Source organism: Pteronotus mesoamericanus, unplaced genomic scaffold, assembly GCF_021234165.1.
Source record: "Pteronotus mesoamericanus isolate MK-2021 breed Mesoamerican mustached bat unplaced genomic scaffold, CSHL_Meso_final contig_32, whole genome shotgun sequence".
In the NCBI taxonomy this organism is placed as follows: domain Eukaryota; kingdom Metazoa; phylum Chordata; class Mammalia; order Chiroptera; family Mormoopidae; genus Pteronotus; species Pteronotus mesoamericanus.
This window is the reverse complement of record NW_026555134.1, coordinates 10,516,045-10,528,784: the sequence shown is the minus strand read 5'-3', so window position 1 is coordinate 10,528,784 and position 12,740 is coordinate 10,516,045. Positions and strand designations below refer to the sequence as shown.

The window sequence follows — 12,740 nt, the reverse complement described above, 5'->3', positions numbered from 1 at the left end:
TTGGGGGTCCTGGTACCATATTCTAATTAGGGGAGCAAGTAATACTTGAGAGATGCTTCTTTCCCTTTTACACTAACTAGCATACAAGCATCTTTATAAATACTATTCATCCCTTAATCCAGAATGTACACAGGCATGAACAATGGGAGTTCTATATGAATATTGGCTTATTTGAAGATAATGGTAGGTATTAATAATTCAACTCTAATGTTTATCCTACTATATTTGAGATATTATTACAGATTTCTTAATACTGAATTACTTAGAATAAAGAAACTTTAAAATGCACAGTTGTTTATGTATAATAGAAAAAAGTCCAGAAAATTAACTGTTCCTCCTAATAAATGTATTTAAAATATGTTCTAAAACAACCTCAAGAATATTACAAGATCTAAAATTAACCTGTAAATTCTCAGATGCTTGGCTAAAATAAAGAATTGCTGAAGTATTGTTGGACTGCATTACTTTCTTATGTGCCTAATTTTTCCTGGATTAGTTATAGCTGTATAACCTATTTTAGTATCCGTAAAACTCTCTCAAAGTATTGGTAGCAGCAGTTCAGTCTCATTTTGAGCTAGTGTTCATAAAAGTGTGAGAGTCTATAGAAAATCCATCAGCCTAGGAACAGGTGAGGTCCAAATGTCTTGGTTTGGACATTAATGGGTAGAATTAAAAAATGATTACTGCAAATAGGTCTCTTTCATTCAGACCATGTCTTTCTTCTTAAAAATATTTTCTTTGCTACATTTAAAATTCACTGCCTTATTCATCTTTCAGGCACAGAAGTTAATATTCATGACCACTAAATCATGGCTGCATGCCTAGGCCAGATTAGATTAACATATATTTCCCTCATGTACCTTCTCAGGAACATCTGAAAAAAATTTATAATTTGGAAAAAATTTTATTCTATGCATGATGTCTTCTTGGAACTGGAATCAAAGTGTCTCCTTTTAGGAAAACAATATGGCTCAAAGTCAAACCAAGATATGAAGATATAAACCATTAGTTCTGTTTGTACCTACTGTCTATACAAGTATACTACCTTATCTTATTAAGATTCAACTGATAAATAAGAAACACATTTTGATTTAAGTCCTGGTTCAAATTTAGTCCACATACACAGAATTATTCAAAGATAATTCTGTATTTAAAGCATTAACATAGGTAACCTCATTAGTCTATAGTTCAAAATGTATTGAAGATCTATCTACCAACTCGCTATGGAGGAATAACACACAGCTTTTAGAAAGAGCACTGGGTCATGAAGTATTGACAGGCCACTGCCACTTGGCTTGGATAAAGTGAAGACACCAGCAGCCCGAAAAGGTCACACAGCACCTAATGAGCAGTTTCAGCCCTCCTCTCACCAGTAAACTTGAAATAGGCAAAGATTATCTGTGAAAAGATCAGGAGACCTCGTTGTCCTTTTCTGTTTACAATTGGATGCACTCTTGGGACTTGCGGCTCAGCACTGGGATGAATAGTTGGATTCAGGAAAAGTTTAACTGTTAAGAGCAGTGCAGCAAAGAACCATAGAAACATTTTAAGTCTTTTTTATCTAAAACATATTCAGGGAAGAATGTTGGAGAGCCGTTTTCATGCTTGAGTCCTATGCTGTTCAAAAGAACCTCAATTTAGACTCCCAGAAAAGTAAAGGTTCTTCAACACTGAGGAGAAATAACAAAGCATATAATTCCAGAAGTGAGAGAGTACCACGTCAAGAACAGACCAAATCTGTTGAAACTGCAGCATGCAGAGATGTAAGTTGAGAGATGGAATTGTGGAATCTATTTTTAAATGCAGACAAACTATGAATAAAAGGAATGTAGATAGATGCCTTTTTAATTCATGCAACACTGAAATAAGAAGGTGCTTCCCTGAAATGTAAAAAAAAAACAAACAAAAAAATTAAGGATCAAAGGAAAGAAACCAGGTCATGTGATGAATGCACACATAAATTTTTAAAATGTAATATGATAGCAAAGCTAAAATTAAGATAATAATAAGAACAAATCAGATAGCAAAAAATCCCATTTCCATGGGTCAGGTAAAACACTACATAAAGGTTAAATCTTATGCCACTATTTTCAGTCTTACACACTTATCTCTGAAAACAGTTTCAGATGAAAGGCCAGTGTAATACTCTTCATGTTAAAACATGAGCAGTTATTTGATAAAAACTTGAAAATGTAACCATAAGGTAGGTCATTTTTGACTTTAATATGTAATTACCTAATATTATAACTCTAATGTTCTCTCAATAATACACTTGAACTCAAATCACTTTGTATAATATAATGACTGGAGATTATCTCATTAAATTTCATTTAATAATTCTAAAGTATGAACAAAATTATTTTAAATGTCTCAGGTTCTCCTTACAAGCACATATTATAAATTCATACATCTTACCAGATCATTTCCCAGATCTTGCTTTCTTTAATCTCTCTCCTCAAATACTAGAGTTTCTCTTTTTCTATTTCTGTCAGCTGTTGTCTATTTAAATTTTCCAAAAGTTCTGTTTCAACTAGAGGGCACAGTGAGGGCAAAAGTATGTCCCTAAAATAATACCGTCACCTTCAACTTTGTGAAACAATAGAGAGAATTCATCTTCAAATCTTTTGATTTAGCAGGCAAGGTTCTGGTTCTAATATCATCTCAAACTGAAAATGCACAGAGGCTAAACTCCTTCCCTCATTACCACTATTGATTGAATATCAACTCTGTCCCGGCACTATCATAAGCACTGTGTGTACAGTTAAGAACTGTACACCAGTGTACTGGGCACTGCCTGGGCATTGCCTTCCTGGAGCGTTTAGCCAGACCTTACATAAAGAGCATAATGCTTAGCCTGTGCGAGTAGAAACAGTCCCTGAAACATAGTAGAAGCTTAATAGTACTCCTTGGGTGAAAGAATGAACATCACTATGAATTATAAATTGTGATAAGCACTATGTAGAAAAGAAGGGATTGCTTTGAAATAGAATAACAGTATGAAATGCATCTCTGTGTAAATGCCAAATAAATAGAAATGAAGGAAGAGAAAGAAGTAGAGATATGTGCAGAGATTCGAGGTGAAAGAGTTTGGCGCATCTGAGAAGCGAAAGCAAGGTAGATGGACTTAGTTTAGTGAGTGGGCGGGACCATAGGGAAAATTGTCAGGAACCAGATACGGTAAGATCTTAAAGCCGCTGGAGTGTTTTAAGCAAGGGAGTGATGTGGTCAGAGAAGCGTTTAAAAGCATTTTAAAATTCTGGCTACTTTGTGAAACTGAATTAAAGAAAAACAAAAGTGGAAATGGAGAGACGGGCATAAACACATGACAGTGTTCCGGTCTGGAGCCATAGCAATGACGAAGAAGGGTGCCTGGAGAGGAAACATATTTAGGTGGAAAGCACATCAATAAGATGCAAGGGTGAAAGAGAATTGAGAATAATACCAATTTCAGGCTAGTTTTAACACATAACAGGGCACTCGAGGAGTCAGCAGAGAGCAAGAGAAAAGGCCAGGATTAGGCTCAGTTTTATAAGCCTTTTTATCACATTAACAAGAAGTGTGGTTTAGAATTATCCAGCATGCTGGAGTCCATATTCACACTAAATAGTTCCATGTTTTAGTTTTTAGCAAAGCTCTCCCTTCTCAAAGTCCGGGGGGAAAAGCTGTTGACGAGGCAACCTTTTCAGCTTGTATAGTGCTGACTCATTTTTCCACCGAGTGTCCTCATTGTCAGGACTGGGAGGACGAGGACGGGCAGAGAATCAGATACCCAGCTGGAGTGCTCCTGAGTCAGGCCCACTGCAGCAAAGGACCATAAACTGATCAATGGAGAACTGACTGACAGCGGGCCCTCTTCTTGCCTGCCCTTGCAGCTTAACTAGCTACCCCAGCTTGGTCACACAGGCTTCTGTTTTTCATTGGAACCTTTAAATGTTCCAGGAAGCAAGCTGCTGAAGCAGAGTACTTAGGTATTCTTTCAGTAATGCTTCTTAACCCTTTCCAGTTTGGTTATGGATATTGTTTCTAAAAAAATACATAAATGAACATGTATGCAAAATAGTCATACAATTTTAGTACTCAGACCCACTGAAGCTGAATCATGGACCCAGAAATGATGAAGACATCTGGGACTCTGCAACATGTAAATATTAAATTTCTGCTAACATTGAACGTCTCAGCAGTAGATGTGAAGAACACATGGAAGGACCACCCCCTCAAAAAAGTTGTGTAATGAGCCAATGCTCTATCCAGCTGGCATGCGAGTCAAAAACATCTCATTGTAAACAGCTCAGATAGAATGGTGAAAAAACCATGGGTCTGGTGTCAGAAAATCTGTGTTCAGCTGGACCACAGGTGGGAGGATCCCGAGCTGAGCAAGTCCTTGAACTTCTCTGAGATTCCGTGATCTCATTTTGACGCAAGGTTAATAATAATTAGACCTGCCTGGCAAAACTTTTGTTTGTGAAAATGTTTATTATCTGTAAGCTTCTTAGATGTTCTTATTTATTTATTAATTCAAATATTACTTAAACCAATGTTCAAGGCATCCACTTTACTGACCTTGAGCTAGTAATCTAGTCACCAAATAGCCTAAACTGCTGATGCCAGAGGTGCTTCCCCCATTACAACTGGGCACTGGTCTGACACAGTCTATATCTATAAATTGTACATTCACAATTTTTTTTCTCTCTAAACATGTTTCGCAGGTTTTGAATTGCAATTTTTCATTCACACAGCAAAATTAAACCATGTAACCCCTTGGACTTTAATACAGCTATGTAGCTCTGTAACATCAGATACAAGTGCCAAGTGTAGGCATTGAATTTGAACCAATATCAAGAGACAGAGATATTTTCACTTACCTCTGTCACTGTCATAGAGGTATGCAAACTTGTCCCACTGATAGTATTCAATCAAGCTAAGAAGGGCTCCTTTGAGGTCAGGTCTCATCTGAATGACAAATGGGTGTGTGCCATCCGTTGGGAAGCTGGGCGTGATGAAGGAGACATGGAGCGTCCCACAAAATGATGTGATGGTGTTTACAGACTTCTTATCATAAAATCCAAAAATAGCATAGACTCCTCTTGAAAACTGGGAGCAGACTAGAAGAAGAGGGAACACAGAAAGGATAAATCATTGTAACTGCCATACCATCATGGATTTGCTTGAAATATAATGCCCTTTTATATAAAATACAAAATAACAAATCTAAAGAAACATAGAATTTATATCAATGATTCATCAGATATATGAGCACTTATTTACTTAGCACTCTAAGAAATTCAAAGAATTATAAAGAATTAAAATACTAATTCTAGGTTTATGAAAATATTAATATTATTTTTTAACAATGTATGTGCGTATAAACATATTTTAGGACCACCCCATTAAGAAAGAGTACAAAAAAAGATTGCAAGTAAAAATCGTTATAAGAATAAACTGTAGTTACCTGGGACTTATACACATTCATAACAGCTCATTCCCTATAATATTGATTCTTTTAAAAGGCTTTATTGTGTTAATGATGCATTTATTCTAGAAGGTCAGTGTGTTTATGAAGAGTTCTACTAATGACCCAAACTCCTGTGAGAGCAAATGGGCACAAGACTCGCCACTTGTGGTCCTATCACCAGAAGGCAACCTCCCTCTCACCTGTGTCAGTCACTCAAGTAGCAATTAAGTGAAATTCAGAACACTTAACTTTTATCTTTGCCATGGACTTAAGTTATCCCACATGTTCAACTCCATACAAAACAAATAATTATATTTTGGCTTATGACCATCATTCTTAAGAACATGTATGTATTTTTTGAAATGCGAAAGTCCCCATTATTCACATAATCTCTTACCCTCTAAGAATACTATTAGTATTTCAGTGAATGGCATATGACACTGCCTTCCCCATTTCCTATGGTCAGACCATCTCTAAGTATTGCTCATTGTCATACCTAAAGGTACTCAAATGTGGTCCACTTACTTCTTCCAATATTCTAATCATCCTAGTTCGCTGCCCCATGTATATTCATTGTTCTTGCCTTGTGCCCGGCATGTTCTCTGGTACCTTAACTCCTTTACTGTTTTATGATAACCCTTGAGGGAGGAACTATTATTATTCCTAAATTATTGATAGGAAAATTGACACATGGAGTGACTAAGTGATTTACCCACGCTCTCGCAGCTGGTCAGGGAGAGATGCAGTGTTCAAACCCAGGCAACCTGGATGCGGAGTCCATGTTCTTAACTGATGGATAATCCTGCTCTTCTCACTTTGATTATTGGAATACCTACCCAACTCTCCTCCTTCATCCAATTTTGCTCCTTCCATTCCATTCTCCACAATGTAGTCAAAATAATTTTTGAAACACAAATCTGAACATTTCTCTCTGAGAAGTAGGGGTTACTTTGTCCAAACTGATTCCCTGCAATGCCCTGTAGACATGATCCACAGTGTTTAAGGTCCACCACTTTAGGTCAGCCACTTGGCTTTCAGTGAATTAATTGTTGATATTTTTTAATGTCAAGAGTCATTTCAACCCAAGGAATAGAAATCAACTATCCATGAGCATAATCTAACAACCCAGAGAATAATATTAAGCATCTGTTTGAATTAGTTAACCTCCTTTAAAGGATAGGACCAATACTTTGCCTTATTTCATTTGATTTCCTTCAAAAAATAAATTCGTTTTATAATTAAGAAGTATGTAAAAATAGATTTGGTTAATAAATTAGAGCACTGCTAGAATATATACAGATTCTAGTAATCAATTTGCAGACAATGAATAAATAATAGGCAGTAATTTTAGCAACCACTGTATGATATGGAAAAAAAGAAAGCAAATTGGCTATTTGTTTGAGTGTAAACATTAAATACTTATTAATCTTCCCATTCAAATATTCCCATTTTCATTTAAATATTTACCAATCTTCAAGTAATTTCTTCTTTCTAACATAAGTTTCCTGGGGTTTCTGGGTCACATCTGTGTAATATGTCAATTGAAATCTTTATTACCAGTCTTCTGGGGAATAGTCTCCTGTATCTCAGAAAACAACCAAATTTATTTCTTTACATTTATTTCATACTTTAGCAAAGATGAGATTCCTGCCTCTTATTCATGTTTATATTTTCGTCTTTGTCTTGTACGGAAGTTGAAAACTAACCTTTAATGTGTTTGACTATGCTCATTTTTCATGAATGTGAAAAGGTCCTTTCATTGTTAAAACCCTTCTAGGAAAACTTTGTAGTGGTTTCTTATTTTTATATATGGATCTGTGTACTGATGTGTATATCTTAAGTCTTAAGTTTGTTCAGAAACTGATGACTCCATATGACATGTAAGAGGGGGGAATTGCTATAAAATTCTCTCTAGGTCTATTTTATTTCAACTCCTGCAGTGTTAGTATGTCATCTAAATAGTAAAGGAATATCAGGCAATATGATTGATTAACAGGATCTCCTCTCATCTTAAGTAAAATAGCTTCTGTGATAGGAATAGCTGCCACAGCATCAGAGCAGAATGCTTGATAGCGGATGCCACAGTCTGAATGCACAAGGAGCCGTACCTTTCATTTTCCATTTGTTTTAGACTCTGGAGTGAGTTGTCAAGGGGCCTGCTGGTTACCCCTACATCTGGAAACATCTGGCTTTGGCCCAATAACAGGCACAAGCTGTACAAAACTTCCTAAATTGCCACAACTCACGTAACTTAGAAGGCACTTTTTTCCCCCAGGCAATTCAGCTAATTCTCCAATGAACATAATTCTACAAGGGCCTTACTCTCCTGACTATTCCTGGTTTCTCTCATCCCTCTTCCTTTATTCTTGATCTCTTCATGGCACATATTCACTTGTCTATTTGTCTATATCCTCTAGTTTTCTAGATATTTCTTTTTTAATGTCCCTTTCTACACATCCAATTAACTGCCATTCGATCAAAATTGCATATGTCCCTCTTCCCCTTCAGTCAGTCAGTCAGTCAGCCCCAGTCCCCAACCATGACAAGGGCATTGTTGTGATTTACTATCAAGAAATGCTGACTCGAGCTGAGGAATTCTTTTACTCAGTTAGCAGCAACCATCTCAAGATGAAAAACTTAGTGCTATACTAAGCACTAAGAAAACTAGAGTTTTTCACACTTTATCCCCAAATACTCGAGTGTTTGCCTGCTGATACTGAAGTTCTCCTCAATGTAACCCAGACATGTGACACTACTGAAATATTACACACAAGGAAATTCATTACACTTCTTTGAAATTACTCTTCATTTGAGGAGAAATAAAATTTTTTCATGTTGCTTTCTACCTTATTCCCCATCAATGCCTTCAAAATTTAAAACCATTTTTCTAATGTACATTCTTCCTCAAGGAAGGAAAATTTACTATCACTGAGAATATTCAAATAATGTACCAAAGCTCTGGATACAATTCCATTTCTAAAATCAGTTAAACAATACTCGTGCTTCCTATGTAGCCATTCTTTTCCTACATCAACTCTGAGGCAGAGGAAGGAGCAGAAAAGCTCTCGAATTTACCTTTCGCTTCCTAATCGGTACAATTATCCTGTGAGAGACACTATCAGAAATTATTGAATAATTATGTTGATTAATAGTAGCATTGTTGTTAGGTCTCAAGACTCAAAACTGATCACAAAGTGGTAGGTAAATAGACTCTGAGTTCTACTTAAATTAAATATTTAATATCAACTTTGAGAAACTCAGCAAAGAGGAGTCCTTTTAAAAGACACTCTAGGTCAAACTGCAGAAAAGATAATCTCCTGGGTGCAAGCAACTTGCTGATTATTCCACTTTTTATGATAAACCCAGATGATATAAGCCAATAACAGTGCTGATGGTGCATCCAACACGCATCTCTTTCTCTTGGGTCTTCCTGCTCATTGGTGCTGCTAATGCAGCACACTCGGTACCGTCTAGAGAAGCCTGCATGGTTATTTAGTAGAAAGGCAGGGGAAAAACAGGGCATGACTTATTTTTGTTTTACATTTTTTATATTTATAAATTGCCATTCCCTTCGGTGAAACAGCATAGGCTGCTTCATGTGCAAGAATGGAGGCAGCAGTTCCTTTGCAGCTTGTGCAGAGTCTGGTGAAAGCTGCACCACCAGGCAATCCTGACTTCAAAATACGGAGACCACAGAAAATCTCTCTCCTTCCATCATTAAACTTCTGACATTAGCTTCTTCTAAACTCTGACCCAGGTTTTACAATTGAAATTTCCCTATTATTTGTCAGTTATAATCTCCTAGTCACTAAATCCAGTGATCTCTTTGTCAGATCAAGTTTTCTTGGCTTCTCTGAAGTTACTAATCAAAAACTTGCTTCTTGAAATACCTTCTTCTCTACTGCTACTAGCTTTTCCTCTTTCAACTCCTTCTCTACATTGCTGCCCAGTAAAATCATACCACGTTTATACTTTCCCTCTCCCTCTCATTACCTTTACCTGTCTTATTTGTTTTTTTACATCTTAAATTAAAAAGGCATTCTCTTTTTTTATTGTATTTTTTCCATTACCATTTAGTCCCCTTATACTCTCCTTCCCCCAGGAATCAACACAGTGTTACAGTAAAAAATTGTTTTTAAATTAAAAAAGGCATTCTCCAAGGATTTGTCTTACAGTGGTGTTTCTTTTCATTTTACACTCTATCTCTTAGTAGTCTTATCCCTTTTAACATGGTCAGATTCAACTTGCTATGCATATTCCCCAAAACTCCACTGTCCCTTTAGTTGTCCCCCGAGCATGGTATTAGGTTTAGAATAATGCCACAACAAATGGGAGAGACATAGTCAATTCCTAGCTGGAGTTGATAGATCCAGTCTCTCACCCTCCAGGATCACTCATTGGAAAACGTCTAACCCCACATCATTTCAATTAATTCCATAAAAACAAGGAGAGAACACCCTGGAAATATTATCCTACAAACCAAGTCTTTGTGTCAATTTTTTTCCTTTTACCTCATGGCATCATAACTCTAGCAATCATTGATTTTATAATTATTTTTCAGAATAAGTAATTAATTACTCTCCCTTGTTCGGCTCTTACCATCTATAACCATCTCTGTTTTATTCTACTTTATTCATTCCATTATTTGGGGGGGACTTACTATGCCCTGTTTTAGATGCTGGAGAGACAGCATTAAGAGGGACAGGTAGGAAGCTTGTATAGTTTACTTCTTAGGTGCTTCTTGCACCAGAACCTTTATTTTCTTTCTCTTTTGTCCTGCCAAGCTAAACTATTCCCCATCTTCTCTCCCCACTTCCTTCAATACATGCTCTTCTTGTATTAGTCTTCCTATAGCACAGCACATAAATGGCACTCTCCAAGGATCTGTCAATTATTTTTCTTCTTTTTTTTTTTTACAATCCATCTCTTAGTGTTCTCATACCTTTTCAATTCAAATTTTGTGCAAATGTTTCCCAAACGGGAACCATCACTTCACTAGTCTCCCTTCATCCCTTTATTTACTGAGAAAATATATACTATAAATGTGTTGTATATAATTATACAGCAAATATGTACATACTTTATACTTTATAGTATAAATTTACAACATATACTGTATGGTACAAATACTCTAAATATCCCACATGTGATTAATTTTTAAATATGTATTTTCATATTTTATAGTATGTCCTTGCTAGTGTGATTTGTAATTAAAATCTTTGATTCTTTCAAGACTGGAAGCATGACTTTTCAGAAATAAAAAAGAAAAAATAGAAATATATAAAAAACCACTGTTTTATATTGTCTAGAAGCATATAATTTTAATCTCAACTGTTAAATAGTACGGAGACATTACTATTGTGTATTCAAGGATCTTGGGGCTCTGACCTTAAGATGTAACAGTGGTAGGTGCTACAAGTGAGAACAACCTGAGATTGAATTCTGGTATTGCTATTATTTAGTCAGGACTGGTTGAGCAAGTTACTTTATTTTCTCTGCCTCAGCTTAATCATGTGCAAAAGAGAATCATAATATTACCTATCTAACTCACTGGGATGGGCAGTATTAAGGAAGAAATTAGTTGAAACAGTGTTGGCAACTAGTAAGCCCCATATAAACCTCTCATGACCTTCCTTTTTATATTCTATGTTCTAATCAATATTGATATTAAATAATCTTTCACCGGGATTTTACTCACATTTTTCCTTTAGCATAAAATCCCTCACTTCCATGAGGCAAGTGTTCATATGTTTAAAACACACCCATCTTTTCAGAATGTGACAATCACTCCTGACTTCTTCCATTCCTTTATCCCCCAGTTTACAAATTGTCACCAAATATGCCCATTTGACCTCTCAAATCTGTACTCTTCAGCTCTGCTGACATTGTCTTAATATGGCCCATAAATGTTTATTGACTCGGTTGCTGCAATAACCTCCCAAATAGCCCTTTTTATAATAAATCTCTTTCTTATCATGGCAGAGTTAACCCTCCTGATTAAAATCTATCAATGTCTTCCCATTGCTTAGAGAATAACACGCATGACAATGCTCAGATGGTATCTCTTTGCTGTGGTCCATTTCATGTCTTTCCTACATGGAAAAGCAGTGTGCATTTCTGCATTGTAGCCTGAACTATAATTGCCTTGTTTTGCCCTCTCTGAGATAATTGAAAGCAGAGAATGAAGTGCTGTTTATCTTTAAATGCATAGCCTGTCATATAGCTGGGACAGAGCAGACACTTGATAAATGTCATGCAATAAAGTACCAATTCTTCCATGAAGGGGGCCTTGCTTACTATCAACTGAATATGACTTTTCCTGATTATAAACCCCATCAGCGTCCTGCCTTTACCTCCCTCATGGCCTGAAGTACATCTTTGATTATGGGCGCATGCGAATGTGTGAGTATGTGTGTATGTGTGTATGGGCCTGTGTAACCCCCTTGAGAGCGGGGATCAGCGTGAGAAGAGAATAAGATGGCCTGAATTGGAAGCCCAGCTCCATTCTTTCCTGGCCGTCTGGTATAACAGTCCCTGAACTGAGCCTCAGTTTCCTAATCTCCTGACTGAGGATTTGAATTCCTGTCCTGAGCATTTGAGAGAAATGCTTTAGACTTTAAATGATATAATGTAAAGATAAATATTGGGGAAATATAAATCACTAAATAAATGTGTTAATGGCAATAACTCCAACAGTCATAATTTTTGTATTCTCTGCACACCCAATTTAGGAATTTTTCACAAGTATGTCATTAAATATTTGTTGAGTGACAACACAATCTGAACCAATTGTGTAACAAAGATATAAAACAGGTTCTTATGATAAGTTTCATTTTTGTCGATACTGGAGTATTTCTGAAATAAAGTCCTAACAGCATTTTCTCCTTTAAATTTCATACTGAAAGATAACTAGTGTTAGTTTAAAATTTACCAGTGCAATTTAGCCTATCTGTTCTTGTAACAGGAAAAAAATCACAATCATTACTATGAGAAGACAATTTTTGGAATATTTGTGAAATTTTATTATTTTAAGCTTTCAAAATGTATTTTATGTGTGGAAAAACTGTACCAAGAGAGGTGAAGTTACATCAATACCTGACGCAGGATGCAGTGGGGAACCTAATGAAAGAGGGGACTTTGTCTTGGTCATATGTCTAGTAACACATATTGGAATTGAAAATATCCTCAGGTATTTTCATAGTCTCTAATGTTTTATTTCTTTCATGGAATAGAATTTTTCAAGCCTGAAAACTTATCATAAGGAACAATTATTCCTTTTTTAAAAATC

The 12,740-nt window shown here is 36.1% G+C and overlaps 1 protein-coding gene across 5 annotated transcripts in view; it reads right to left on the bottom strand.

Moving 5' to 3' along the window:
- The window catches only part of GRIA2 (glutamate ionotropic receptor AMPA type subunit 2), a 125,446-nt gene that overhangs the window by 55,868 nt on the left and 56,838 nt on the right, over positions 1–12,740 (bottom strand). For all 5 annotated transcript variants that reach the window (XM_054576086.1, XM_054576083.1, XM_054576082.1 and 2 more), the window contains exon 3: positions 4,863–5,102. In XM_054576086.1, coding sequence (XP_054432061.1) covers positions 4,863–5,102 — 240 coding nt within the window. The remainder of the gene's footprint in view (positions 1–4,862; positions 5,103–12,740) is intronic.